The 26,258-nt window shown below is 53.3% G+C and overlaps 10 protein-coding genes across 10 annotated transcripts; 4 read left to right on the top strand and 6 right to left on the bottom strand.

The window, feature by feature from the left end:
• Positions 1 to 624: 624 nt before the first annotated feature.
• Positions 625 to 4,732, top strand: CORC01_04121 (uncharacterized protein; the record flags this gene model as incomplete). The annotated part of the gene is made up of 4 exons (XM_022615769.1): positions 625 to 655; positions 736 to 819; positions 874 to 929; positions 983 to 4,732. The coding sequence occupies 4 exons, from the start codon at positions 625 to 627 to the stop codon at positions 4,730 to 4,732; spliced, it is 3,921 nt and encodes a 1,306-aa protein (XP_022477725.1).
• A 395-nt stretch (positions 4,733 to 5,127) lies between these two features.
• CORC01_04122 (fork head domain-containing protein) lies at positions 5,128 to 7,318 on the bottom strand (the record flags this gene model as incomplete). Its single annotated transcript, XM_022615770.1, has 4 exons — positions 5,128 to 5,209; positions 5,267 to 6,084; positions 6,144 to 7,130; positions 7,205 to 7,318. The coding sequence occupies 4 exons, from the start codon at positions 7,316 to 7,318 to the stop codon at positions 5,128 to 5,130; spliced, it is 2,001 nt and encodes a 666-aa protein (XP_022477726.1).
• A 1,886-nt stretch (positions 7,319 to 9,204) lies between these two features.
• On the top strand, positions 9,205 to 11,071 carry CORC01_04123 (misato Segment II myosin-like domain-containing protein; the record flags this gene model as incomplete). Its single annotated transcript, XM_022615771.1, has 5 exons — positions 9,205 to 9,276; positions 9,364 to 9,563; positions 9,632 to 10,085; positions 10,144 to 10,733; positions 10,801 to 11,071. 5 exons carry the CDS (start codon positions 9,205 to 9,207, stop codon positions 11,069 to 11,071), a joined length of 1,587 nt encoding a protein of 528 aa, XP_022477727.1.
• Positions 11,072 to 11,907: 836 nt separating this feature from the next.
• Positions 11,908 to 14,142, bottom strand: CORC01_04124 (uncharacterized protein; the record flags this gene model as incomplete). The annotated part of the gene is made up of 6 exons (XM_022615772.1): positions 11,908 to 11,964; positions 12,056 to 12,170; positions 12,223 to 12,334; positions 12,427 to 13,126; positions 13,185 to 13,926; positions 13,970 to 14,142. 6 exons carry the CDS (start codon positions 14,140 to 14,142, stop codon positions 11,908 to 11,910), a joined length of 1,899 nt encoding a protein of 632 aa, XP_022477728.1.
• A 749-nt stretch (positions 14,143 to 14,891) lies between these two features.
• On the bottom strand, positions 14,892 to 16,989 carry CORC01_04125 (heat shock protein; the record flags this gene model as incomplete). Its single annotated transcript, XM_022615773.1, has 4 exons — positions 14,892 to 15,764; positions 16,062 to 16,294; positions 16,434 to 16,682; positions 16,857 to 16,989. 4 exons carry the CDS (start codon positions 16,987 to 16,989, stop codon positions 14,892 to 14,894), a joined length of 1,488 nt encoding a protein of 495 aa, XP_022477729.1.
• An 858-nt stretch (positions 16,990 to 17,847) lies between these two features.
• Positions 17,848 to 18,874, top strand: CORC01_04126 (uncharacterized protein; the record flags this gene model as incomplete). The annotated part of the gene is made up of 2 exons (XM_022615774.1): positions 17,848 to 17,916; positions 17,978 to 18,874. 2 exons carry the CDS (start codon positions 17,848 to 17,850, stop codon positions 18,872 to 18,874), a joined length of 966 nt encoding a protein of 321 aa, XP_022477730.1.
• A 353-nt stretch (positions 18,875 to 19,227) lies between these two features.
• CORC01_04127 (acyltransferase) lies at positions 19,228 to 20,472 on the bottom strand (the record flags this gene model as incomplete). Its single annotated transcript, XM_022615775.1, has 4 exons — positions 19,228 to 19,969; positions 20,020 to 20,124; positions 20,187 to 20,205; positions 20,274 to 20,472. 4 exons carry the CDS (start codon positions 20,470 to 20,472, stop codon positions 19,228 to 19,230), a joined length of 1,065 nt encoding a protein of 354 aa, XP_022477731.1.
• A 642-nt stretch (positions 20,473 to 21,114) lies between these two features.
• CORC01_04128 (RING finger domain-containing protein) lies at positions 21,115 to 22,321 on the top strand (the record flags this gene model as incomplete). Its single annotated transcript, XM_022615776.1, has 3 exons — positions 21,115 to 21,124; positions 21,187 to 21,725; positions 21,788 to 22,321. 3 exons carry the CDS (start codon positions 21,115 to 21,117, stop codon positions 22,319 to 22,321), a joined length of 1,083 nt encoding a protein of 360 aa, XP_022477732.1.
• A 160-nt stretch (positions 22,322 to 22,481) lies between these two features.
• Positions 22,482 to 23,588, bottom strand: CORC01_04129 (uncharacterized protein; the record flags this gene model as incomplete). Its single annotated transcript, XM_022615777.1, has 1 exon — positions 22,482 to 23,588. The coding sequence occupies one exon, from the start codon at positions 23,586 to 23,588 to the stop codon at positions 22,482 to 22,484; it is 1,107 nt and encodes a 368-aa protein (XP_022477733.1).
• Positions 23,589 to 24,547: 959 nt separating this feature from the next.
• Positions 24,548 to 26,054, bottom strand: CORC01_04130 (uncharacterized protein; the record flags this gene model as incomplete). Its single annotated transcript, XM_022615778.1, has 5 exons — positions 24,548 to 24,954; positions 25,012 to 25,188; positions 25,241 to 25,765; positions 25,827 to 25,958; positions 26,027 to 26,054. The coding sequence occupies 5 exons, from the start codon at positions 26,052 to 26,054 to the stop codon at positions 24,548 to 24,550; spliced, it is 1,269 nt and encodes a 422-aa protein (XP_022477734.1).
• Positions 26,055 to 26,258: the final 204 nt, after the last annotated feature.

The following is a 26,258-nucleotide window of genomic DNA, read 5'->3' on the forward strand; positions in this document are numbered from 1 at the left end:
CACGTGTACTAGCCACCCCGCTCAAGAGAGCCTGGTCTTTGAAGATTGCCTTACGGATACAGCGTAGGTACGGATAAGAACGGAGGCTCTGCCATGGTTCGTCACCTTCCCGGGGTACCTGAGGGGGACGGACAACGACTAAGAGAGCTCCCCCAAGCGGAGTGGGCCCGAAAAAACCGACAGCTCCAGCTTTGCCGGGCCGGTGCATTGCCGTCAATTGATGAATGACAGCGCGACTTTTTTTCTGCCGTAAATTTTCTTCCTCCGATCGTTCCCAAAAAGCACCCTATCCTCTCAACGTCCCTCTATCAACCCCCTTCCGATCCGAAACTGGCTGTTGAGTTGAAACTTCATACTCTTCCTCAGGCCGAGTATTTCTTTCTGCCGCTCGTCACTTCGGAGCTGCGCATCCATCTTCCATAGATCGCTTCTTACACCGTTCTGCCCTATATTAATTGCGTATCTGCATTGGTTTGTGCGATTGCTCAACTCTACACAACCCTCTCCACTTCGAAGCTTCGATTATATACCTATCCCCTACTCAGGTCTCACTTCTCCGTCAAGACCACGCCGGGCATTAAATCTATAGATCACTTTGGTTCTTTCACTTAAAGTCGAGTACCAATGTCCCAATCCGATCAACCTCAAGGCAAAGGTACCAAACACCCACGATCAAAAGCAGCATACACGTGGCACCCCCGGTACAGTCACAAGCTAAACATGCAATATTCTCAGAGAATGCCGAGAAGGAGCCAACGCCTCCCACTGAGGCGGAGGCCGATCTCCAGGTCGAGGGCGAGATCGATCAAGGCCTAGACGGTGAATACTCTGAGCAATCATGGAACTGGGATGCCAAATGCTGATATAACGTAGCCTTGGTAACACTTACGATCAAGCTTCCCAATGAGCCTGGTCAGATGCAGATCACGGTAAGCTGTGCCGAGTCCACTTACGAATGCGTCTATTGACTGGTTCTTTACAGGTGTCCCCCCAAGAGCAGGTCCACGAAGTTCGGCAGTCCATTATCGACCTTCCCGTGGCGTTCCAGTACACTTGCTTTCACCTGGAGCACCGCGGGCAACGCATCAATGACTTTCTACCGATATCCGACATCGAAGGCCTCGTCGAAAGCCCCGAGGTCATATTGGTTGAAGACCCATACACAGAGAAGGAGGCGCGTATACACCTAGTGAGAATCAGAGAGCTCATTGGTGCCGCTGGAGACCGCACCGACGCTGTTCAGGGGATTCTGCCTGGTCTTTCTCTGCTTGACACTGTCTTGCCGCCGTCCGCAGAACAGTCCAACAGAGAGCAGAACGAGGCTGCCAAGGAGACAAAAGAGGAGTACAGCTTTGGGGTGCCGGTTCCAATCTCGACTTTGCTGCCTCCCGTCGAGGAGGAAGAAGTACCCAAGACGGTCAAGACCATAACTCTCTCGCCGTGGAACCCGCCGCCGCCCCACCTGAAGCAAAAGGGACATCTTTTGTACCTGCTCGCTACTACTAACGAGGGTGAGCAACACCAGATCACAGCCCACGTTGGAGGATTCTTCATCAACAAGTCCTCCAATGCCAAGTTCGATCCTTTCCCTCGACCGGCACCTAAGACAGCCTCGAATCACTCTCTGCTCGGGCTCCTCGACCAGATATCGCCATCCTTCTCAGCGTCTTTCCTCAAGCTCCAGGAGTTCAACAACCGCAAGGACCCTTTGGCGACTTTCCAAATCACCAATGCGATACCCTCTGCGCCATGGATCGTGCCGTCATCCAACTCTCCCCTCTGCACTCACACTCCTGACTGGACACGTTCCCAGGAGACCTATCTCATTGCAGGCGCCGATAACACCGATACGCTAAGAGACTGGAACGAGGAGTTCCAGTCTGCAAGAGAGCTCCCTAGTGAAACTGTCCAGGACCGAGTTTTCCGCGAGCGTCTTATGTCCAAGCTCTTCGCCGACTATAACGACGCGGCCACTCGCGGTGCCGTGCTCGTTGCCCGCGGCGAGATCCCTCCCCTGAACCCCACGGAATGCAAAGATGCCCAGATTTTCGTTTACAACAACATTTTCTTCTCTTTCGGTGCCGATGGCGTGAAAACATTTACTTCCGAGGGAGGCGATGAGGCAGCTCGTGTTGCCACTGGCAAGGATGTTGCAGGAGTCAGACTAGTGAACCAGCTTGACATTGACGGTCTCTTCACCCCTGCCACAGTCGTTATTGACTACCTTGGCAAGCGCATTGTTGGCCAAAGCATTGTTCCAGGTATTTTCAAGCAGAGAGAGCCCGGCGAAAACCAGATCGACTATGGTGCTGTGGATGGCAAGGAGAACGTGGCGGCGGACGAGCGATTTGCCAGCGTTTTCTCGAAGCTGTCCCAAGCCATCAAGGTCAAGAAGCATGCTGTCTGGGATAAGGATGGCAAACGGTTTGATCTTGAGGCCAGTGTGGAGACCAAGGGCTTGTTAGGAACCGATGGACGAAAATACGTACTCGACCTGTACCGTGTGACGCCTCTGGATATTGACTGGCTGGAGGAGGAAGGTGACGTCGAGTACCCCCACCGTATGGCCGTCCTTCGCCCGGAGCTGATCGACTCATACGGGAGGAAGAAGATGAAGGCTTGGGTTGACGAGGAGCTGGCACGCCGTGGGCAGACTTCCAAGGGTGCAACTGGGGATGAAAACCCGGCCGAGCCCAAGAAGAGCAAGGATACTTCTGCGAACGAGGAAGACAGTGACGAGAGTGACGACAGCGAAGAGAGCGAGAGTGAGAGTGACAGCGAGAGCGAGAGTGAAAGAGAATCGGAGCCCAGCAAAAAGGTGGTCAAGGCGGAGAAGTCCAAGACAACGGAGCTGGAGGATTCAAAAGAGCCGAAGGATTCGAAAGATCACATCGACCTTTCCAAGTTCGCATTTTCTCTTAACCCCGATGTCTTCAGCGGACAAGTACCCCAGACCGACGCTGAGAAGGCGGAGATGAAGAAGGATGAGGAGGATGTTCGTCTTGCGTCTAAGTACCTTCGTGACCAGGTCATTCCTGACCTCGTCCGTGACCTCACCGATTGCGATATTAGCTTTCCTATGGATGGTCAGTCCCTGGGACGTCTCTTGCACAAGAGAGGCATCAACGTCAGGTACACTGGAAAGGTGGCAGCGCTCGCCTCCGAACCTCGCCTGCAGTGCCTAAAGGATATTTGCATCCAGGACATGGTCGCTCGATCCTTCAAGCATGTCGCCGCAAACTACCTACGGCACTTGCCGGCACCTTTGTCATCGGCCTGCATCTCTCATCTTCTCAACTGCCTCTTGGGCTACAAGCTGAGCCCTCAGCCAGCCGCCGAGTCTGACGCTATTCTGAAGTCGCTATACGCTGACGCCGACTTTTCCTACGAAGAGGTAACGCCGGAGTCCCTCCGTGCCAGCATTTCCCAGGAGACTCTGAAGAGATTCCGGTACAGGCTCGATGCCGACTGGTACACCAACCTTAAGCCCTTGCAGGTGCTTCGTGAGATCTCCCTCAAGCTTGGTTTCCAGCTGCAAGCAAAGGAGTATAACTTCACGGACAAGCCGGTCGAGCAGGCGGGCTCACTTCCTGCCACCAATGGTAGTCCTGCGACCAATGGACAGACCAATGGAGAGGGGAGTAAGAAGAAGAAGAACAAGAAGGCGACAACCAAGGAAGCGATTCCGACGACCCCGACCCCTGCTCCTACGACCACGTTCACAGCGGACGACATTGTCAACGTTGTGCCCATAGTAAAGCACTCATGTCCCCGCAGCACTCTTGCAGAGGAGGCTCTGGAGGCTGGTCGAATCTCCATCATGCAGAACCAGCGCAAGCTTGGCCAGGAGCTCCTTCTCGAGTCTTTGTCTCTGCACGAACAGATTTATGGCATCCTTCACCCCGAGGTCGCTCGTGTCTACAATACCCTATCTATGCTGTACTACCAGCTGGATGAGAAGGAAGCGGCCGTCGAGCTCGCCAAAAAGGCTATCGTCGTCTCCGAGAGGACTGTCGGTGTCGACTCGGCGGAGACCCTGCTCAACTACCTCAACCTGAGCTTGTTCCTCCACCAAGCTGGCGACAGCAATAGTGCGCTTATCTATGCCAAGCACGCGTTGAAGCTATGGAAGATCATCTATGGCGCCGACCACCCCGACTCTATCACAACCATCAACAACGGCGCCGTCATGCTCCAGCACCTCAAGGCGTACCACGAGTCCCGTCTGTGGTTCGAAGAATCCCTTCGCATCTGCGAGAGCGTTTTCGGCAAGAACTCGATCAACGCCGCCACCCTCCTTTTCCAGCTCGCCCAGGCTTTGGCTCTGGACCAAGACTCCAAGGGAGCCGTCAGCCGGATGCGCGAGTCCTATAACATCTTCCTTGGCGAGCTCGGACCCGAGGACAAGAACACCAAGGAGGCCGAGAGCTGGCTGGAGCAGCTGACGCAGAATGCTGTGTCAATTGCCAAGCACCAAAAGGACGCGCAGGCTCGCCGTCTCCACGCGGGCATCCGCTTCACACCCAAGGGTGCGCCCTACCAGGCTTCCGCTACTGCCCCAAGCGTTTCAGCTGGACCAAGCACCAACTCGCAGTTGGGCAACCCTGCGGGCATGGACTCGCGCAGCATCGACGAGCTGATCAAATTTATCGAGGGTGCCGACCAAAGTAAGCCCTCAAAAGGAAGGCCGAGCCGAGGCAACCCTAAGAGGAGGGGCAAGTCTTCGAAATGAAGGGAGCAGAGCTATCATCCGAAAATTGACGGTTGCAATTGTCTCCAAGCTTCAGACCATGACAGGACGGGGTAGCAGTTCCTCTGCGGGTGTAGTTGACTATCTAGGCACTCGCGTTTGAAACGTTGAATCTCTGGTGATGGCGCCTAAGCATTTGTACTTGTAAGCAATCGGACGGGAGCAGGAAAAGCATTGGTCGGTGCATCTGTGGATACTACGATGTATATATTCATATATAAGTAGCATGTAGGAAAGGGGTATGGGCGGGTGGAGCCCTTCAGAATTACACTATCTTCACTCTCACAAATGCTCTCATTTGGCACAATAACACTGCGGAACCTAATGGCAGAGAGGCGTTGGCTTCATTGTCGTGATACATGCCAAACCTCTATGTTTCAAGAGTGACCGTTCATGGCGCTAGCTACTGACAAGCCCCGGCCAACGGGTGCGTGATATGATCCAATACTTTGGAAACCCCTAAATCGAATGTCAGTCAAAGAAACAAGCGCATACAATTATGCTGCCAAGACGTACTTTGCCAAATCAAAACCTTGGTCTTCCTCAATCTCGGGTGGGTTCGGCGGCTCACTTGGCGCCTCCCGTGACGATTCCTTGTGTTGCGATCTTGTAGGGCTAAGATTTGGTGACTTGGCTGGAGGTGGACTGCTGCTTTGCGGTATGCCGCCCAAAGACGGCTTAGATGGGCTCATATCGAAATGGGCAGCGGGCTTCAGAGGGGTGCTGCCGATATCTGCATACTTCCAGAAGGGGGCTGGTGAACTGGTCGGCATGTGTTGGCTGGGCCGCTGTGCGGTACTTGGAGGCGCCAGTCGGGGATGAACGCGGTGAGGGGCTGGCGTGACGAAAGACGCGCCTTCGTCTGGTAGGTAGGATGAGGTTAGTGTGGGTGATTGATCGTGATAGTTCGTGGATGGAAAGCTGTTTGACGCAGACGTGCCGCCCTTTCGCGGCCGCGGAAGAGGACTGCCGTCGACCGTCATTGCAGTGCTCGGAGGGGCAAGCCGGCGCGTGCTGCGATCTGGAGTTGATTGCACGGCGGCTAAAGAGGAACTCGGCGGTGATCCCGTTACTGACACCTTTCTCTTCCGCGCCGACGCAGGCTCTCTGGCATTTACGTCCCTTGGTCCATGAGTAATGTAGTTCAGCTGGCTTGGTGATGATGGCGCAGAAGAGCCTCTGTGGCCGCCTCTTCCGCCCTTGTACGCGCTTCGGGTCATCTCCTCTCGGGCTTCTGCTACAATCTGCCACTTCATGCCCTTCCCAGGTTCATCTGTCGATCTGGCCACCTTATCAAAGGCCTTATTCAGCGACAGATTGTGGCGAATTGAGTTCTTCGCAAATGTTAGTTAGAGCAAGCTTGAGCGGGGAGTCTGGAAATAGTAAGCCATACTTGCCAGCCAGCAGCTTGCTGGTGTCTGTAATATGCATAATTGCTCATGATGAAGTTGTAAATCCCATTGAGATTGAGCTTTCCCTCGGGCGTATTGGTGATCGCTTGGGTTATCATTTGCGCATAGCTGTATTGAGGCTTAATGTGTTTGTTCTCGTCTAGGCTGAGATCAAGATCGTTTGAGTTCAGTAATAGCGTGCCTGAGCTTGAGTAGTGTGGTGACTTGTGTTGAGAGGGCGTGGGCTTGCTACGGATTGCAGAAGGAGGGGTACCGGGACGCTTGTAATCTGCTGGAGCCGGCGCAATGGGTTGGCGGAATTGGGAGCCTCGAGAACTTCGTATGGTCGAGCCCAGTGCTGACGATGGCTCATCCGGCAGATCCGTTCTCGGCTGAGGACTCGTCATCTGTTGACGCGACAGTCCAGCCCTCTTGAGATACAGAGGATCGATGTGTAGGGGGCTGATCTCGGTTGGAAGAACAAAGATCATCTCCGTGCCACCTGCCTCCAGGACCTCACCACCCTCCAGACGTCTCAAACTCTTTTGTTTCAGGCCGACATTATTCACCTTGACCCCATTTCTTCCCTTGACTTCAAGGAACCAAATCTCTTCCTTTGAGCTGAAGTAGATACGAGCGTGCTGTCGAGAGATCATCTTGCTCGGGCCGAGATCAATGTGAATGAAGTCTTCATCGTCCTCGGTGACGCCCTCGGAAGGACGTCCAATGTTGACGATAAGTTTTGTGATGTAAAAAGTCCAGTCCTGGGCCGCGATCTTGGCATAGGCCTGGACGCCGCTGCCATTGGCTTCATGTATCGAGTTCGCATGATCCTTACTGGCTTGGGGTGGGCCCTCCTTGGGTATTTGAAAGTGCTGAACTACTTGAGCAAGCAGCTGGTCATCGTCGCTTACAGGCTGAGCCGACAGGTCAGCAGTGAGGTTGGACTCGTCCTCGTCGGCGGGTTCGGTAGGCGGAGGATCATCAACCTGGTCGAAGCGGTGTTAGTGTCATCGATGAACAAGAGGGCAGAACGCCAGATTGAGCAGAAGCATAAGCCTACCTTCTTGCGGCGCTTTGCTGGCCGAGTTGGGGAGCTATCTTCTAATCTTGCGGGGGAGGTATCCCGGCGAGTGTCGCGACGAGTGCGCTGGGAGCGCTTCGCTGATGCGGGCATGGTGGAGGAGCCTCTAGCATGCGGCACCTCTGTGCGAGAAGGTCCTGAATAGGACAGGAAGCGGAGAGCGGGGAGGTATAAACAAAGACAGAAGCGTTGATTGAAGGAGTTGGTCTCAGACGTGTAAGGAATGAGGGAGCCGGAAAGTCGTGTCTCGTCAAGTCGTGAAGGGCTGGGTTGGGTCAAGGGTCCGGGGCTGGCAAGTGCCACAAAGAGGTATGGTATCTATATAATTTCTGCGACAATGTGAGACGGGGGTAAGGTGAATGTAGTAAATTTCGGGCAGTCCTTTGTGGAAGGATAAAACGGTGATGGACGCCGCGAGGTAGATTGAGGTAGGCGATGGTGTTGAGCCGCGCGCGCTTGCTACACGCTTTCAGGATGTATGGCAGAATACACGAGGCAACTAGGGACGTTGCTTGCAGAGAGGCACCTTGCTTTTGTCGTGACGGTCGTGCCAGTGACGGCAGCTAAGGTAGAAAAGTGGTAGGTAAGGTATAGTGGTGGTGGGAGCTGAAGTTGTCGGAAGGCAATTGGATGTGCAAGGGTTCGAGAAGATGCTGGTCGCGAAATTCTGATAAACGCGTCGCATTTTCTGGGAGAAGGGGGGGGGAGGCGTTAATTAACGGCTGCACTGTGCGGATATTTTTGGACGGCAAGAAAAGGGGGGTGACTGAAGGAGGGGCGCGGCATCAACCCGCCTCCAGGTACCGTCCTAGCTGATCCGCCCGTGCTGTTCGCCCCACAGCGCACGCCTTAGAGTCTACTCCCCCGCTTGCCCTCCCGTCTCCGTCTCCCGAGGTGTTTTCAGCTTGTTCTTCTGGCTGCGCTACCACTTCACGCGTACAGTGTGCTCTCCTCCCAAAAACAGTATGCCACCCTAAAAACCTGGCTGAGCTCGGGCATCTCACTGAACCTAGATGGGCTTTTCTTTACAACTCACCACCCACTCATTCACTGCCTTGTCCTTAAGCCAAAGCGCCAAAGGCCAGTCAAGGATGGAAAGTTGGAAACCAGCCTAACCGCTTCTACCCCTTGACAACTTGTCTGCTTGCTCTTGCACATCCAAAGTGGTCGTGGTGGCCTTGTCCGGTCCAGCACGATACTTCGACATCTCATTCCTCGCCCTGGTGCAGCGGTGCATCTCCCTCGCCGAGGTTGACTCACCCTTGGATGTGCACGACCTCCTGATAACTTGTGTGTGTATGACCTCGGAGCCCGACTAGCCCCCAAGCCCCCAAGCCTCCAAGCCCCCACTCAAAGGGGGGAGAATGTCTGCTCTCATTCTGTCGTATTTCTCGTCTTTACTGGAATTTCTAGCCTCCGTGCTGTGAGACTACTCGGACGCGTGCCAGTCAAAGTTCCCGGAGACATACTGGTGCCCCATGTCGGCCTCTGCCACCGCATCCCTTGTTTTCAATAAGGAGGAGCACGGTTTCGCCCTTGACGAGAAAACCATTAGTTCGTTCACAAGCTGATCATGAGCCACCTACTTGCTCGTGGGCATCTACCTGAGGCAACCGCCGTTCGACCTACAGCGCTTTTGAGCAACTGTCAATATCAAGCAGGCACCTCAGGAATCGGGATGCATTGTCATACGGAAGACGGCATTTTAGTGTGCGTCCCATACCTTAACAGGCGGGGGTCGGATGCCGTTGCCCCTAGCCCGGCCCTTGCCCAAGTCCTACCCCACCACCGGGTTCACTTGATGCACTTTCGACGGCCCTAATGGACTTGGCCACGAGACTGCAAAGTCCAAGTTCCGTTCCGTTCCTTACCAGCCGGGATCCATCCGCCGCAAAACCCCCGGCTCACTTCGCCGGACCTTCCATGAATGGTGCAGCCCGGCGAACCCTTCTTAGGAAACATTTCAGTCGGAAGAGAGGATGCACGAAATCATCACTCTCCAGCTAGGCCAGTTGAGCAACTATGCCGCCACTCATTTTTGGAACGCCCAGGTATTCAGTTATATAGATTAGCACAAACGAATCCCAACATGCGAATCCCATGCGTCTTTTCTCATTACATACTGACCCTATGGCCAGGAATCCTACTTCACCTATTCTGACCAGGACGAGTCCCCGGTAAACCACGACGTCCACTGGCGTCCGGGCGTGGCCCTAGATGGTTCCGAGACCTTCCTTCCGCGTACCGTCGTCTACGATTTGAAGGGCGGCTTCGGCTCGCTTCGCAAGATCAACGCCTTGTACGACGCAAGCCAGGAAGAGGCACCTGCTCACTTATGGTCCGTAACGCCCATCTTGACACAGCCGCTACAGGCTTTCCGGATATACCAGCCATCTGACATGCCAGTATCGGTTCCAGGGAAGGGTCTCCCCAAGTACACAAACAGCCGCCGGTAGAGCCAAGCGCCTACCAGCAGAGTCTTGACCTAGGCACGCCTACGCCAAAGCTCAAGCCCTCCGACGTGCGGTACTGGTCCGACTTTTCGCGTGTCTACTACCACCCAAAGTCTCTTAATCAGCTCTACGACTATGAAATTAATTCCTCCATCAGGCCTTTTGACAAGTGGTCCTTGGGGAGGGAACTTTTCGATTCTCTGGACAAGGAACATGATATCGTCGACCGAGACTTCCGTCCCTTTGTAGAGGAGGCCGATCAGATGCAGGGCCTCCAGATCGTGACAACCATCGACGACGCCTGGGGCGGCTTCGCGACCGATTATGTCGAGCGCCTGCGGGATGAGTACGGCAAGACTACGATTTGGGTCTGGGGGCTGCAGACACCTGTACCCGCTGCGCGCATCGTGAGTTCAAGAGGTTTCTTGCGCGCTTACCACCCTGCGTAACTAATGACCATGTCAGGACCAAAGGCGCCTCCAACTCGCCAATACTGCGAGGACGGTCAAGGATATGTGTGAGCATGCCTCGATGTTGGTTCCCATGGCTCTTCCTCAAACCCGCCTGTGCTCCAATATCAATATGGACATGCAATCGCCATGGCAAACCACAGGCCTACTGGGCACTGCCATGGAGACTGCAGGAATTGCTTCTCGACTTAACTCAAGAAGCGCTGGCAGTGGTCTGCAGGCAACGCTCGGCGAGCTGGTGAGTGGGTTGAATCTACGCGGCAGACAGACCATGAGCCGTCTACAAATGAGCGTTGCCGGCCCAACATTGGAAACGAAACAAAGCAACCCCGTAGCAGAGCCAGGTCTGGACGGCGGCGAGGTTAGCGAGAATACCAAGCTGGATACGGACTTGTTTGACATTCTACGGTCCAAATCCACTCCCGGTAAAAGGAGTAGGAACGGCGGAGGCGGCAAGCCTTACCTCTTTGGGCAGACGATTACTACTCGTGGCACACTGCAAGACTTGGAGCACGATGAAGGAAATGAGGACGATGAGGGCAGGCAGCGGCCAAGGGCTGCGCTCATAGACACCAGCACTCAAAGGTATTTCACAAAAGACAACGATGACTGCCACCTCAGAACCCCTTCGACTGCTAACCACCGATGGCAGGTATCACACCCACAAGGGTTTCCCAATGCTCGACAGTTTCCCCGATATCTACCTCAACAACGGCGGCGAGCCTTTAACCGAATCATTTGGCGTCAAGACCAGCCTTTCCACAGACACCTCAGTGTCTGCTGCGCTCAACGCGCTGCGTACCACCGTTGCATCCTCCATTGGTGTAGAGGACCGAGAAGACATTAGCAATGAGCTAGCTGACTTCGCTGAAGCGTACCGAGAAGGATGGTCGAGTGGTAGCGATGACGATGATGATGAGTGATGGGACTCGAATCCGTTCTCACAGGCCCAGACTAATCGATACGTCATGTGAAACGGCTGAAGTACGAAGAAACTCTTGATTGCTAGGCCTCGTTCCATGTCACATTGGTCTCCAAAACACGCCGATTGAGCACAGAGGTAAAGGTGCCAGTAGTCAAAGGGGCCCTCAAAGCTACAGGACATTAGAGCAACAGGCAAGCGAGGAAAACTGGGCACAAAGAATAGTCAATCCTCTAAACCGATGGTATCTAGTATACAGCTGGCCTCGCCTGGACCAAGTGGTCTGCCCGTCTTTGGGCAAAGAAGCATAGAGAAAATGAATTCACCACGCATTACAAGGCGTACGTGACCCCAATCACATCCTTGTGGGTGACAGAGTTGTTCCTGATGCTCTTTAGTAGTCTCCGCTCGTCTCAGGCCAGAACGAGCAACCTACCCAAGCCAACAAGACATATCAGGTATGTTGCGGCCTTTGCTTTTGCAATTTCCACCGAGATCCGGGGGTCCAGGGGGAGGATTTCTGCAAGTAACTTTGCGGACACATTGCCACCGGAGTCTTGCAAGGCCGTTGATGGTTTTCTTTTCTTTTCTTTTTCGTTTCTCTTTTTCTCCATCTCGTCCCCCCGCCCCCCGCCCCCCCTGTGATTCACTTTTGGGTGAGGTACTAGACAGGCTGTGCCAAAGAAGGACGTCAAACTTGACGACGTGGTTTGCCTATTGGTCAGTGGATCAGAGGCAAAAGACGCTGCCAATGCTGCCGAAGGTCGTGGTAGGATATGACCCCTTGTTAGGGTCGAAAACAAGAATAGGTAGGATCCTTAGGTCCAGAACCCCTGTTCAACCGGCAGCCGTGACAGAAGCTTGCTGTCGCTTGGCTGGTGGTTGTTGGTTTTCCTGTGCAGTATGTCAGCCATGCGCCTATTAAAGCTTCGCTGGTCTTGCGATAAGCCCTCCGGCGTGACCGTGAACTCGACCAATGCAGTACCTCTGAAGCACTCCTCTTCTTGATCTGTGCCGCGCCATTTGTGTTGACACGCTTCTTTTGAGGCTTCTGAGGCTTCGTTTCGTTTGGTTCGAAAACATCATCGGGAAGGTTGAAGCTGCCCTGATTTTAGTGAATGCTACCAAAGGGAGCACCTTCGTCTGGCCTACCTCCGCACATGCTGGACATTCAACGAGTTGAGATTCGAGTCATACTTCTCCCATGTCGTACAAAGAGATTTGAAGTTCTCGACTTGATAGGACAGATCAAGCGATTTCGCGCCTGCATAGTCAGCTTCCATCCCACCGCAACCCACACTATAATAGAAAGCCTAGAAGGCCGAGTATTGATAGCGTTGTCGTCCGCAGACTTACCTTCACTCAGGGTCAGCCCAATATAGTGCGTGGTGGTAAAAACGTCGGTATGCGGGACAGATTTCACCGCGTCTTCCGCACTCGGTATCTGATTGACAGTATTTGGCTCGTCGCCTTCCTTCTTGACTCTTGGGGTCGTCTCAGTTCCTTCAGTCTTGAGCCCAGGTACATCATCGGGTTCCCTCTTCAGCCATGGGATGCTGCTCAATTCGGCTTTCGTCTCAACCTTGACCTCTTCCGGTCTACTCTCATGTTTGACGTCGCTATCCTTTAGCAAGAACGAGAGATTCCCAGCCTGAACCTGAGAGACTTCCCCCTCGTTCGTACACCTGTGCCGCCGCTCGTATCCTTTGTTGAATGCATGGGCCAGAGCTATCGATTGGTGCTGTTCCAAACCTTGAACCAAAACACGAACCTTGGATTCTACATATCCTGACCAGATCTTGTGTGCTTCCTTGTCTGTGCTGGCAGTGATGACAGAGATGTAATACTTGTACCCCTGAGTGAAGAAAGTATGCTTAACAAAGAGGTCGCCCCAGGGGCTCTTTCCCAGCATGATATTGTCGGTAATGTCGCATCCCCTGGCGAGCTCTTGCTGGATGACAGTCATGGCTGATCGGGTGATGTTGTAAGTGGCGCACATGGAAGGGTAGGCCGGGGTGATGACGGGCATGAGATGAAACTGATCTCCCTTGTACAACTAAATGCTTGCTTTAGTACAAATGGAGCCAGGGCTAGACAGATGGGGGAAACCGAACCTTGGGATTCCAAACACGGACCTGTAAAGGGCCGCCTTCAACATGCTTCAGGAGGACAGGCTGTGGCCATGGCCAGCGGCGCATGATGTGGAAGAATTTATTGACAATGACAGAGCTTGCGGCTTTGGGGTATAGTTGGCAGACGCGGGCAACCAGCATGGCCCAAGCCACACCACCAGGGAATCCCATGATATTTGCGTAGATGGCCCGGCGCTGTGCCCAAAGCTTGATAGCACGCAATGCCAACTTAAAGGTGCTTTCCTCGGGGACCAAGCTGAGAATCTCGTCTGTGACTCGTGTGCCATTGAGCGATCGAAGCTCTGCCTCATCCAGCCCTCGTAGCAGGCCAGAGTCCTGAACATTAAAGTCCTTGGGCAATTGTTTTAGCATGGCAATGCGAGAAAAGATCAGGTCGATGCTGATGCCGGAGAACTCGAATTTGATAATGGGCACGAAGGCGTCGGCTACCACAGCCATATCCGTGATTGAGCCAGAGGGCGCCATTTCCTTCAGCAGGTTGGGGAAGATGTCGAAGTAGTCGGCGCGGGTAACGTATTTCGGGGCGACGACGAGGGTATCGATATCGGAGCCGGGGCCGAAGACTCCCAAACGAAAACTGCCATATGTAAAGATTTTTCCCCTGGCATCTCTGATGAGAGCTTCGTTTCCTGCCTCCCTCTTCCGGGCCACTCGTTTCACGAACTCGTCGCATATCAGCGCAAGGTGTTCAAGGACCTTGTGTCTGTATTCAACCGCAAAAATCGTTAGCAAGAACAGTCTCGAACTGTCTGGTGTTTGAGTAGAAAGCTTGCCTGTTGGCAGTATCCGCCGGGCTCTCAAAAGTATTCTGCTTCCTCAGCTCTTCGATGAGCGTTTGCTTTGCTTGATTTTCCGCCTCGGTAGGAAGAGCAGTAGAGATGGGCGGCGTCACGCCCAACGGCCTTTCCTCGCTGGCCATGACTGATTCTTGATTTAGAAGAGATTGGAATGATATGTAGAAATGACAAGAGTGGCCTGGCTGAAGAAGCGACGGTTGGGCGAACCTGGCGATGGGAGCAAGGAAGGAAAAGCAGAAGTCAAGAAGAGAGCGAAAGGTCGTCTGAAAGGAAGCTTGCTCTGCAAAAACAACCAAGCTAAAGTAAGCGCCGCTGCGATAACTTAGTACGACCTAGGTAGGTAGGCACCTACCAAGCCCGAGGATATAAGTACCTTACAGCTGAGGAGCCTAGCACCTTTCACCTCTGGCTGGGACGCGAGGCACAATGGTCTGGATAAGGTAGGCAGTCAAGGTTGCTGAAGTGGTAGGGAAGGAGGCGCGTTTGTACAGCGGAGACCTCAACTAAGGCAGGACGGCCTCAACTACCCACCTTGGCCAATCAAAGGTGGCTAGATCGGTCCACCCCCCCCCCCCAGTGGACCTCCCAAGTTCCAGGTGGTCGTCAACTGAAGGACCATGCGGATCTTACCTTACTGCAATAACAAAGAGACTCTTCCTGGAACCGCAAATTACCTTAGTATCCAGTAGAAAAAATGAGAAAAAATGACCTCACACGCATTCTGGGACTTCTAATGCAAGGAGACCTTGCACTCGCTTAGCGGGGTATACTCCTGCATAATCACGAGTAGCTTGCTACCTTAGTTGCTCTCCTTTTTCCTGTCTTCGGGTGGCTGCGTCATTCATTACCTGAGGTACGGCGGACCGCGACTCTAGACAAGCAACCACGCTAAACCTCCTAGGATCCCGATGCCGCCAACCATTTCCAACGTCTTCCAACCCTGCCATCTAAAATCGGCATTAAGCTGTAGCAGACCCAGGGGATCTTGATGTCTCGCAAGTCCCCAATTTAGCCCAGAGCCAGTACTATGTCTCCTCTTGCGGAAAGACTGCCGACGTTCTCCTCGTCCTCTGGTTCGCATCAACGCCATATCTGCGCCATCACCGCCTGATGCGGCACTTTCATCTCTCCAAGCTTCCCTCGACCACGTGGCCGCCTGCTCCCATGCCCTACTCTCTTGTATTCGCTTTTCGTTGGCCAGACTGCGCTGGAGATCTGCTGCCCAGTTTGTGAGCTGCACTCGACAGAGACGTTCTTCACAGTTTGCATAGTTTGGAGCGCGACTCATGGCAAGGGGTGTCAAGGATCCGGCCCGAGGACGCAGCAACCACATATCCGTCGACCCTTCTGACTTCGAGACAAAGCCAGACACGTTACTGGACCCAGGATGACGAGTGCGCCAGCCCAGAAGCTTTGCTGCCGCAGCATGGCGGAGCCACGTCGCGCCGTTCACGCAGAATATGCTTTCCAACAAGTGCGAGAGATCGGTAGGCACAAGAGGTTGCAAATATTCGGAGCTCATGAGTAGACTGGCGTCCATGACCTCGGTATCCGATGCCAACTTGCTAGAAGTAGCATATATATGCTGTTCTCCCACGCTAGTTGTCGACGGATCAAAAGAGAATAGCCCGAGGCCAGCCTCAGCAAACTGTTGAGCTATGTGCTTTTTGATTGCTGCAATTTGCTCTGGTGTCAATGTATCGGCTTGCGCGATGAGTGGTATGACATTTGTCAAGGCCTCCAGCTGACGGAGGTAATGTATATCAGTCACAGAGAGGCCTAAGATTACTTGAGTATTTGTGCATTCAACTCCTAATAACAGAGGGCTCTTACCTGAACTGGGTACCATGTAGAGCACTGCGTCAACAAGTAACCCGCCGCTTCCACTGATTGTCTTCAGAATATCCGGATCTTCTAGACCGTCGAGACGGCTCTTTTGGAGATATGATTCAATATATTGAGACACTTGCCTCACAGTATCCATAGGCTATATCGTCAGCGCATTGCGGTACATGAACGACTGAAGGCTAGCATAACATACGCGACATGTTTCCTGATACCCAGGTGTATCAACGAGACATATGTTCCTGTCCAGTATTGTGTCCTCGGATTGACCGGGGGCGAGTGCAGGGGATGTACGAGCTAATTCCTTCCACCAAGGCGGGTAAGGCTTGGTGCTGGCTAAAGTCTCAGTGATCTGGAAAGTGCCCTGAGAAATCGGAGGACTATTCGGCATTATCTTTGCTGGCAAAAAGCCTTTGGACGCCATCGCAACTGGTAAAGTAGGGTCAACATGTACAATGTGCGAGCAAGATTGTGTTATCGTTCGGATTAAGGTGGTTTTCCCTACACCTGAAGAGACATGTCTTATTAGCGACAGCTTCGTTTACGGGGGTCAGTCATTGTCCAATACCTGATCTACCAGCTACGAGGAGCTTGAGCCTGCCAAGACCCTTCCCAGCTTCTGTGAAGGGTCTTCGACTAGGGACGTTGATGGTGGGCATAATGAACTGCTGAGCACCCTCGCCATTATAGATGCTCTGGGGGCGACCAGCGTCAGAGGTCCCAAAGGCACTCATGACGAAGCTTTCCTGGTACTCGGAGAGCGATCCTGCCAGGGAGTTGGGTCGGGACGAAGAACTGCTGATAGCGGAACATGGCCCTGACACGCCATAGAGTATGGGTGTCATAGGCTGAGACAGACATGGTGGAAGAGGCGTCTGCATCCCCGCTGGCGATGGATTACTTGCGCAATTTGACCGATGAGCTACAATATCATGGGGTTGCAACAAAGATGTATGACGCGAAGTAGGTGGTGGAGCTGTGCCAGATTCACGTCTTTGCGCTGAACCATCGCCGAGGGCCGCGGATGTAGCTTGTTTCCGCTGTTCGCGCGGTCGAGGGGCAGGAGGGGAATGCGATGAAAAGGAGGCTTCCACAGTAGCTTCGTCGGCGAGGATGAAGGACATCTGGGCGGTGGTAGTTTGTGAAGCCGAAGCGAGGCTTTCGGTGGCTCCATCACCTGAGGGGGAGTTCCCCGGGAACGAGTCGCAGCCAAGCAAAGGTCGCATTTCGGCGCGACAGTATCATCAGATCGTAATCAGTTGAAGCGTATATGTGGTTCACGTTGCTGTTGGCAAGAACTTCGCAGCAGAATAGCCGAACGCCGCCTATGCATTAAGCAGCGTTGACGGGAGGCCAGGCCGGAATGGTATGGTAAGGTAAGGTAAAGTAGGTAGGTAGTGTCTGCGTTGCGCAACGAGACGAGAGGGGATGACGGCGATAAGGTCCTAGGTACGGCAAGGGTGGTTGAGGTGATAAGAGGCCCAAGTGGAGCCGTTGGCCATTTTTGCACTAGTGCGGGGTGATATGAGGGTCTCCTTTTACCGTCTCCGCAAGGTCAGGGTCGACCAACAAGTTGAATGCGACCCAAGACTGAACCACGCTGCATCCGCACCACTTTCTGTCGTCACGTCTTTCAGCTCCGATAATGATTTGAACACATGTTTGGTCATCCGCAACGCACGACTGCTTGGTTATACCATTAAAACTCAACCACGAGGCAAAGCACCTATCCCAACGCAATTAAATACAGAACCCTAAGGCAGCTTCGTGCTGATTTGTCGCGCGAGCCCCTATCGCAGTATACGTCCTGTACTGGCGCGCTTCGCAGCTCTCCGTTTTCTCCTCTCCTGGCTAGCCTTGCCGACGACTGCCTCACGATCTCAAGCCGAGAGCCTCAGAATCTTGTTTTTCGGTCCCATCAACAACGCCGAACCCCTTGAGTACCACACCCGCAACATTATTGCCAAGTTCATTCATCAGACATGGACGGCAAGAGACACCCAAGCTCTTTTCAGCAGCTCGAGAAGCTCGGCGAGGGCACATATGCCACTGTACGTTCTTTTCACTCCGCATTCTCCAATGTGCAGAGACTGACCATCCGGACATTCGTAGGTGTTCAAAGGTCGCAATCGGCAGACGGGGGAGCATGTCGCTCTCAAGGAAATCCACCTGGATTCGGAAGAAGGCACCCCATCGACCGCCATAAGAGAGATCTCTCTTATGAAGGAGCTCAAGCACGAGAACATTGTCGCCCTCCACGATGTCATCCACACCGAGAACAAGCTGATGCTGGTGTTCGAATACATGGATGGTGACCTGAAGAAATATATGGACACCCACGGTGACAGGGGCGCCCTGAAGCCACACCAGATAAAGTCATTCATGTATCAACTACTGAGAGGCATCGACTTCTGCCACCAGAACAGAGTTTTACATCGGGATTTGAAGCCCCAGAATCTCTTGATCAACGGCAAAGGACAACTCAAGCTCGGCGATTTCGGGCTTGCTCGTGCTTTCGGCATTCCCGTGAATACGTTCTCAAACGAAGTGGTAACACTATGGTATCGCGCACCAGATGTTCTTTTGGGTAGCAGGACATACAATACTAGCATTGATATCTGGTCCGCGGGATGCATCATGGCGGAAATGTACACCGGCAGACCGCTTTTTCCGGGCACAACAAACGAAGACCAGATCATTCGGATTTTCCGCATCATGGGAACCCCAACCGAACGAACGTGGACTGGCATAACGCAGTTCCCCGAGTACAAGCCCACTTTCCAAATGTACGCCACCCAAGACCTTCGCCAGATTCTTCCCCAGATCGATCCTACGGGCATCGATTTGCTCCAACGAATGCTTCAGCTACGCCCTGAACTTCGCATCAGCGCTCACGAAGCCCTCAAGCATCCTTGGTTCAACGATATCGTCATGCAACAGCATCAGCAGCAAGCTTTGCAAGCACAAGCTAGAGCCTACCCAGGACAAGGGTCTTACGAAACTTACTGATCCTTGAGCTTCGGCTCATGACTTGGCGCCCACGCATTTGTGATTTTCGGTATAACAGGAATGGGGGTCTGCTATGCATTATCGGCATCGGCAGCGGTGAGTAACAACTTTATGGCGGAGATTGCGGCATTGTTGGTAGGCTTTGCAAAGGGGCATTGTGGGCGTTAACGTGGACTGCGCTTCCTTCAGCGTTATGTGCGGAATCGAAGATGACTACGAAAGTCGCGAATATCAATCGCAACCAAGTAGTAATCAATAAATTCCAAGAGTTCCGCTTCCTGTATTTTTACAAGGTGTAGAAGATTGTACATATGGTGTTCTCTCTATGAGCCGCCATCCAAATCGAAGAACCGTCATTCCTTGTGAACCAGGCTCTTATCTACAGGACTCTTGAACCGCTTGTCCTTAGGTTCGCGTTCCCATGTCTCAGCGAGGGCGTATGCCGGGTTGTCTTGAGGGTAACCCGCACTTAGCCTCAACTCCTGAACCATGTCTCTGACAGTCTGTGCAACTTCTATACGCAGCTGAATGGCTTCAGGGTGGTTCTTCAGGGATTCTGGTACTTCGCCAACGCTCAACGGTTTGCCTCGGGCCTCCTGCTCTTTCTGCACAATACGTTTCCACTTTAAACGCTGCTCTTTGAAAGCCTCGCCCACTTCAAGAGCGTCGCCGTAAAAGACGCGGATCTTGGCGCCGATGCGTGGTAGAAATCGCAGCCGCTTCCTATCCTCTGGCATAATGTCTGAGAATCCGTCGATGAACATGGGAACGAGCTGGGGGGCTGGGTCGGATTCAAGAATCAACCGCGAGACTCCCCACTTGAAATACCGGAGGGTCCGTTCGGGATTCTGATGCGTACAACCTTCTGGGAAGACGTGAACCCATGCGCCATGCTTGCTTCTGAAGAATGTGGGCGAGGAGAAAACCTCGTCGTTTCCAGCTTCAAATGCAGCTTTGAAAGGAAACAGTGCTCCAGGGCCGGATACTAGGCGAATCGCTTGGGTCATGGTGGGCTGGAATAAGCCGCCATAAGGCGAGTGCAGTAAGCGATATGTCGGCAAGACTTGGCCAAGAGTGAAAAATGTTTTGAGGGCGCTGTAATCTTATCAGGAGCAGCTCCTTAATTCACACAGGATACTCTTTACCGGTTCTTGAAGCAAATGTCATGAGCGCCTAGGCCCCATCTCGCGCTCAGGGGGTACACATTGTACTTGAGAGGTAGCACACCCCATATTAAGGGGTCATCTAAACTGTCGGTTCAAGACTCGTCAACTCAGCTCATGCGGGGCGAACCTTCTTAGAAGTAACTCACACGCTGATGTGGTTTGAGACTGCAATCCATGGCCGTCAGTCATGAGCTCGGTCATCCATGAAAAAAAGTCCAACGGGCAGGAAGTACCAGTGATGAGCCCACGCTCAGGGGTCTCGGCTCGACGCTTGTCCAGAACCTCTAAAAAACGAGCTTGTCCCTCGGTCTGAACGTCATGAAAACCGTACAAGAAGGCTCGAGAAATGGCACCGGTGAGGCCCATTATAGCCGACGACGCCATCCGCCATGACAGGCTCGGCTGGTTTGGCCGCTCCTCCGAGGCTGTCATATTTCTTATGGATGTGGCGCGTGTCAAGACGGTCTTCGACTATCTTGGCCCGAAATGGTGAAATGAGTGAAAGGGATGAAAGTAACTAAATGACAGTAGGTGACACGGTGATTGGAGCGAACCATCCACGTCATGAATCCACCTCTTCGGGCCAATGGAAAACAGGTGGTTAGGAAAGTGATTGAGAAAATTCACACGGCGTGTATGAGCAGTAGGAAGAAGATTGTATGGGCCATTGGCGCCCCAAGTTTGGCCGCCGGTTGGAATCAAAGATGAGTATCGAAGATAGCTTTTTTCCTCGATACTCCTTACATTAGAGTGGATCGCTTTATAACAATCATTTCGATAAAAGGGTAGGCTGGCTCGATAAATGCATATGTAATGCGGATACGGCTTAAGGCGCATTGGCCCTACTTATTCCCCGTCGCCTTTCTACTTTGGTTTGAACGTGGTAACTGCCTCATCTTCCCTGCCCACTCATTTGCCCATCTACCACTCGACTTCTTAATACACTACCGCCTCATTCTTCAAACCAAGCAAATCAGGAAATCGAAGTGATTCAACGGCAGAACATTCATCAAGGTTGGCGAGTTCTTGATCGGCTTATATAGATTTGTCCAGGTTGTTAGTCACCTCGTTGCCATGGCACACAGTAAGCCTCGATTCCAAGATGACGGCCCATGTACATATCTACATAGTCCTAACGACTCTCAGGCAAACGAAACACGTCGCGCAGCGTCTTTACGTCTTACGAGCGTGATATGGCCAAGGCTGCATGGGCGTCTACCTCAGCCCGTTTGTCCCGGGACTCTTTTCTTCCCTTTGGTTCTTGCTACCTTTGCCTCGAGATAGCCCGGGATCCAGTATCATGCAGTCACGGCGACATTTTCTGCCGAGAGTGCGCCGTGGCCAACCTGCTCGCCCAGAAGAAGGAGATCAAACGCGAAGAAAAAGCTCGGGAGAAGGCTGAGCAGGTAATCTTGGAAGCGCAGGCACAACAGGATGCCGAAGCCCAGGAACGCGCAGTTAAGGACTTTGAAAACATTCAAGCGGGGCTGAAACCATCGCCTGCGGCATCGACATCTTTGTCATACATTCTACCGACCAAAGAAACGGCCGACCAAGAAGACGACGCCAACCTCGCCAGAGACAAACAGGTCACCAAGAGGAAGTTCATGCTAGATCAGGATGAGCTGGACAGAATCGCCAAGGAGGATCGTACTAAGGCTAAAAAGTTGATTAAAGACGAGAAAGTATGCTGCTGTCTACCTATGACCTGACTTACGTAGTTCTCTTCCGTGCTAACACCTCTCAGGCATCCAAGGACAGACAACCGTTCTTCTGGACGCCATCGCAAACTCCGGATGCCAACGCAGCTCGTTTGGCGGAGGGTTTAAAGGCCGCTCCCAAGAAGGTAAAGCTTGCGCCTTTATGCCCGGCTTCGGCAGACGATTCTCGACACTCCTTCTCACTCAAGAGCCTCATCCCACTCAAATTCAAAGAAGAGCTAGACGCCAAGACAAATTCTAGCCGGCGCATATGCCCGTCATGCGTCAAGACACTTGGCAATGCCTCGCGACCTCTCATGGCCGAAAATTGTGGCCACGTAATTTGCCGAAACTGCGCTGTGAAGTTCATGGCACCTGTGAAGGGCGACGACTGCACTACACCACAAGAGAATGCTTGCTACGTTTGCGACTCTGGGCTCCCCGCGACCCGCCCAGACAGTAAGCAGAAGGAGCGAAAACAGGAATTTGCCGGGCTGGTAGAGCTCAGATCCGAGGGCACTGGGTTCTCCGCCCGGGGAGCAAGCAAAGTTGAGAGGCGCGGCGTTGCGTTTCAATGCTAATAAAGGCGTACCGACGACCTGCACAAAACGAATGGCATCGCTCATACCCTCTTCAATGGCATGACTATCTTATATGCATTAGGCTGGTCTCAGAGACAGTCACGTAGCACTGAGTCCTCATAGCCCCGGAATGACGAGAGAATGAACAGAAAGCTTTTCGTCAAAGTTTGAGGAAAACCCGTCTCAGGTGCTGCAGTCTGATATTGCGCGACTGTCCCTGTAACAAGGACGCCAACAGGGTACCGAGGCGAATTACGAATGTGTGAATGACGCCTTTGGATACCATTGTCAGGCCGTGGCTGAAGAAGCTCTTGAGCACTTCGCCCTGAAGCCCAGCGTATAAGGCCGTTAATCCGTCGGATCTGACAATGGACCAGACGATGGCGAGCACGCTATTGCTAAGCGCCCTCTTGGTCTTGGCCAGCGCACCACAGCTTTCGTCGCTGGGAGGCGGACTGGGAGGCTCCTTGCGGAGGTCCTCGCTGGGAAGTCTTTCTTGCGAATCAGCGCTCCCCCGAGGGGAAGCAGAACCGCGCATCTGTAGGCTGGCCTTGGCGGTCTGCAGGGGGTAACTGACGATCGTCGCAATGGATTTGCTCGCGGCAGCAAGGAGGAATGTAGTGTGTGTATTGTGCGAGGTTTCCTCCGAGTCCGGTAGAAGGGTTTTCCCTAGCTTTTCGTTGAGGAAGAATGTGATGCTGGGGTTGATGGTCAGCAGCAACGACGCAGAGTAGCCGGCCCAAAGGCCAGCGACGCCATTATCTGCGCGAATCGACGAGAGGATCTCCCATACCGACGCATCCTGGCCCTCTTCGTTCCCTTCAATCATTGCCGACGTCTGTTTTCGCGCCACCACGTTCGCAATGGGCGTCGTGCAGGCTCTCGCGCAGGCCCCTGCCAACGCGCCCACGGCCAGCTCGTCCAGGACTGTCAACTTTCTACCACGAGAGCGACGGCGCGTGCCCCGAAAATACTCGTAGAAGAGAAAGAAGAGGAACGAGTCTGCAATGGACTTGAAAACGTCTTGAGCGAGACCAGTGTAAAGCGCCGATATGCCGCCTTCCTGTGCCGTAATGGCTCTGAGGGCTTGCACCACGCCCTTGTACTGGTCCTTTTCGGATATTGCATCCTTGCTTTTCAGCTGCCGCTGGTATTTGAGGCGTGTGGTGACGAGGTCGAGGGGATATACTGCGGCTGTTGAAAGTGCAGTTCCAGTGGCGCCTGCGAGGGCGTGGCCGAGGGCTTCGAGGACACCCACGGGCGCCATGTTTTTGGAATAGTAGTAGACGACTTCGAAGGATGAAGAACTCTGATCCAGTTGTGAGAAGGAGAACTTTGGCAATGGAGAGACGTGGAGGCGGGAAGACACTGCAGGTCGACTCAGTTCTGGAGACCCTTGTTGTTCTCTTCGACGTGTGTAGCTAATGTGCAATGCAGGACAGATATCATGTAAACCACGAAGAATCGGCATTACCGAGCTTGAAGATTGAAGACGAGATTCCTTCGTCAATGGGGCAGATGTGTAAAACAGAGGTCAGTTTGGCACCGATAATGCTTGCGGTCACGGCGGCGAAAATCCGGGGTAAGCTAGCCAGACTACAACGACGTCATCGTCGTGTGAAAGCGCTGTGGCGGCGCTGATCCGCAGACGGAGATTTCTTTGGCTGCGCAGAACTCGGGCCGACCCACCGGATGCCCGACAGGTTCAATCGTAGCCTCATAGAATGATAGGTACCTCACAATCGACGGTCGCTTGTTGGGATCCAGACAACATTTCAACACGATGGCACGCGAGGGTTGTTTGAATATTGTTGGCCCCTACTTTCAAGAACCAACAAATATAGTTTTTGACTGTCATGCTTTGTGTCTCACGTCCGAATCGCATTCTTCATATGTATGTATACACATTCGCCTTACTTTGCCTCATGTAGCAGCGAGACCTGACGCAGAAACCACCAAACGCCGCTGCTGAATGGAACCCCCCCCCCCCCCCAAAACAAAAGCCATTCGAGAAACAGAGGCAAGGTGGGGGAGACATAAGCAGCTTCTTTCCAGTTGTAATCACTTGGTATACCGCCCAAAACCATAACGCCATCAATCCTGGTCGTACACATTGCTCGAGGTCGCTCCATCACATGAAGAAAGCCCGAAGACCCCCCCGCCTGGCATAGATGTCTGGTGACAATAAAAGCCGAGCTTCTTTGCTGTAGTCACGCCATCGTCGTACTATCCTCTGCTTGTCACCGACGGCCGCCGTTGGGGATGACTTTGCATGCTGAAGCTGGAAGATCTGCGAGCGCCTCCGAAGTTCATCTCAGCCGTATCAGGCTCGCCCGGCGCGTCCTCCGTGTCAATGAGTCCCGGGTGACCGTGAGGCAGTCTCTGCGCCCCAAAGCCGTTGACTTTGAAAATGTTGGTTCTTCCACCATTCGTAGCCATTTGCAGCTGCTCATGAAGTCGAGCCAGTTGATACTGCCTTTTAATAGGAATGAGCACTGGTTGCGGCACCACGGGTTGCGGTTTCCAGTGCGCCAGCGCACTCATCACAGCAGCGGTCTCTTCGTCCGAGTCAACCGGCCCGGCATTGACTTCATCTTCGTCCTCTAGCGGAGCGTTGGCATCGAGAGCAGCCTCTGCGGTAGTGTGTTGTCAGCGAAATTCTCCTATAAACTGCTGATGGAGCCACGAACTCTGCTGTTTGGCCTGGTTCTTCTTCTGATAAGCCGCCAGAAGCATGTCATAAGGAAGAGATCTACCCGCGACAGCGCGTTTTGCTCCCATGCTATGACTCTTACACGTAAGAGACCTTGCGCAAGGCTGTCCGTTGGGCAACAGAACACCACATTGTCGTTCGACGTCCACGGGACCTATGTCCGATTAGAAAACAGGATAAAACCTCTTCAGTACCACATTTCATACCTTTCGGTTTTGGGGCCTTTGGTTTCGGTTCTTCCTTCTTCTTCTTTTGCTTAGGTCCCTTCTCCGCGTCGCCATCTGCCTTGCGCTTCTTGCCTTTGCCGGTGTCACCGTCGGTCTTCTTCCCGCCGGTCTTCTTTGCAGTTTTATTTCCGATAGCCTTCTTGTTGTCGCCGCCATCTTCCTCGCCGTCACTATCTTCTTCGCCTTTGCCATCAGGATCCTCATCTGCCTTTCTAGCTTCCTCTTCGCGCGCAGCTTCCTTGGCTCGCTCACGGGCCTCTCTCGCCTCCTTTTTCCGCTGGGCCTTCTCCTTCTTCAGTTTGAGGCATTGAGCGATGTGGGCCTTGGCGGCTGTTTTGAGGATGCTCTTCTTGCAGTGCTTGCATTGTTGTAGGTCGGGAGTATCCTCTAGCGGCCGGCCAGTGGCAAAGGCTTCGCGCGCGATGTCATCGAGGGGGTTGACGACGGGTCCGGGGGAAGCGACCGATATAGATGTGGATTCTTCTTTCTTCGATTTCTTATCTTCTGGTGCTCACATCGGTCAGCCCACAAGTCTAGTTTCCGTCGCGCGATGCAGTCGACTTACCTTCGACGATGCTGCCTTCTCTCCAATTTCCTGGCTTGTTGTACTTCGGTGCGGGCTTCTTGAGCTTGATAGGGCCATCGGGCTTGTTCTTAGGGTCCTTCTTTGATGCGACCTTGATCGTCTGCTCGTCGTCTGTATGTGCAAGTTGTGGTCAGCAAGTTGTCACAGCTGCGTAGGTGTGCGAGGATTGGGCGCATTACTCTTTTTGGAATCGGAAACGGCGGCCATCGTGTCTGTAAACTCCCGCACCTGGTAAGATTCTGTAGCGCAGTAGTGGGGGTGACTGCGATGCGATCGCAATGGAGGGGTGTGTATAGGTGATGTGGGTGGCGATGGGCCACTTCGGTGACGGAGACGCGCGAGATATCAATGTCCGGCGATGCAACTCTGCCAAAGAGAGTTACTTCATTGCAGAAAACTTGCGAGAATTTT

The sequence above is a fragment of the Colletotrichum orchidophilum genome (assembly GCF_001831195.1).
Source record: "Colletotrichum orchidophilum strain IMI 309357 chromosome Unknown Scaffold_26.1, whole genome shotgun sequence".
In the NCBI taxonomy this organism is placed as follows: Eukaryota; Fungi; Ascomycota; class Sordariomycetes; order Glomerellales; family Glomerellaceae; genus Colletotrichum; species Colletotrichum orchidophilum.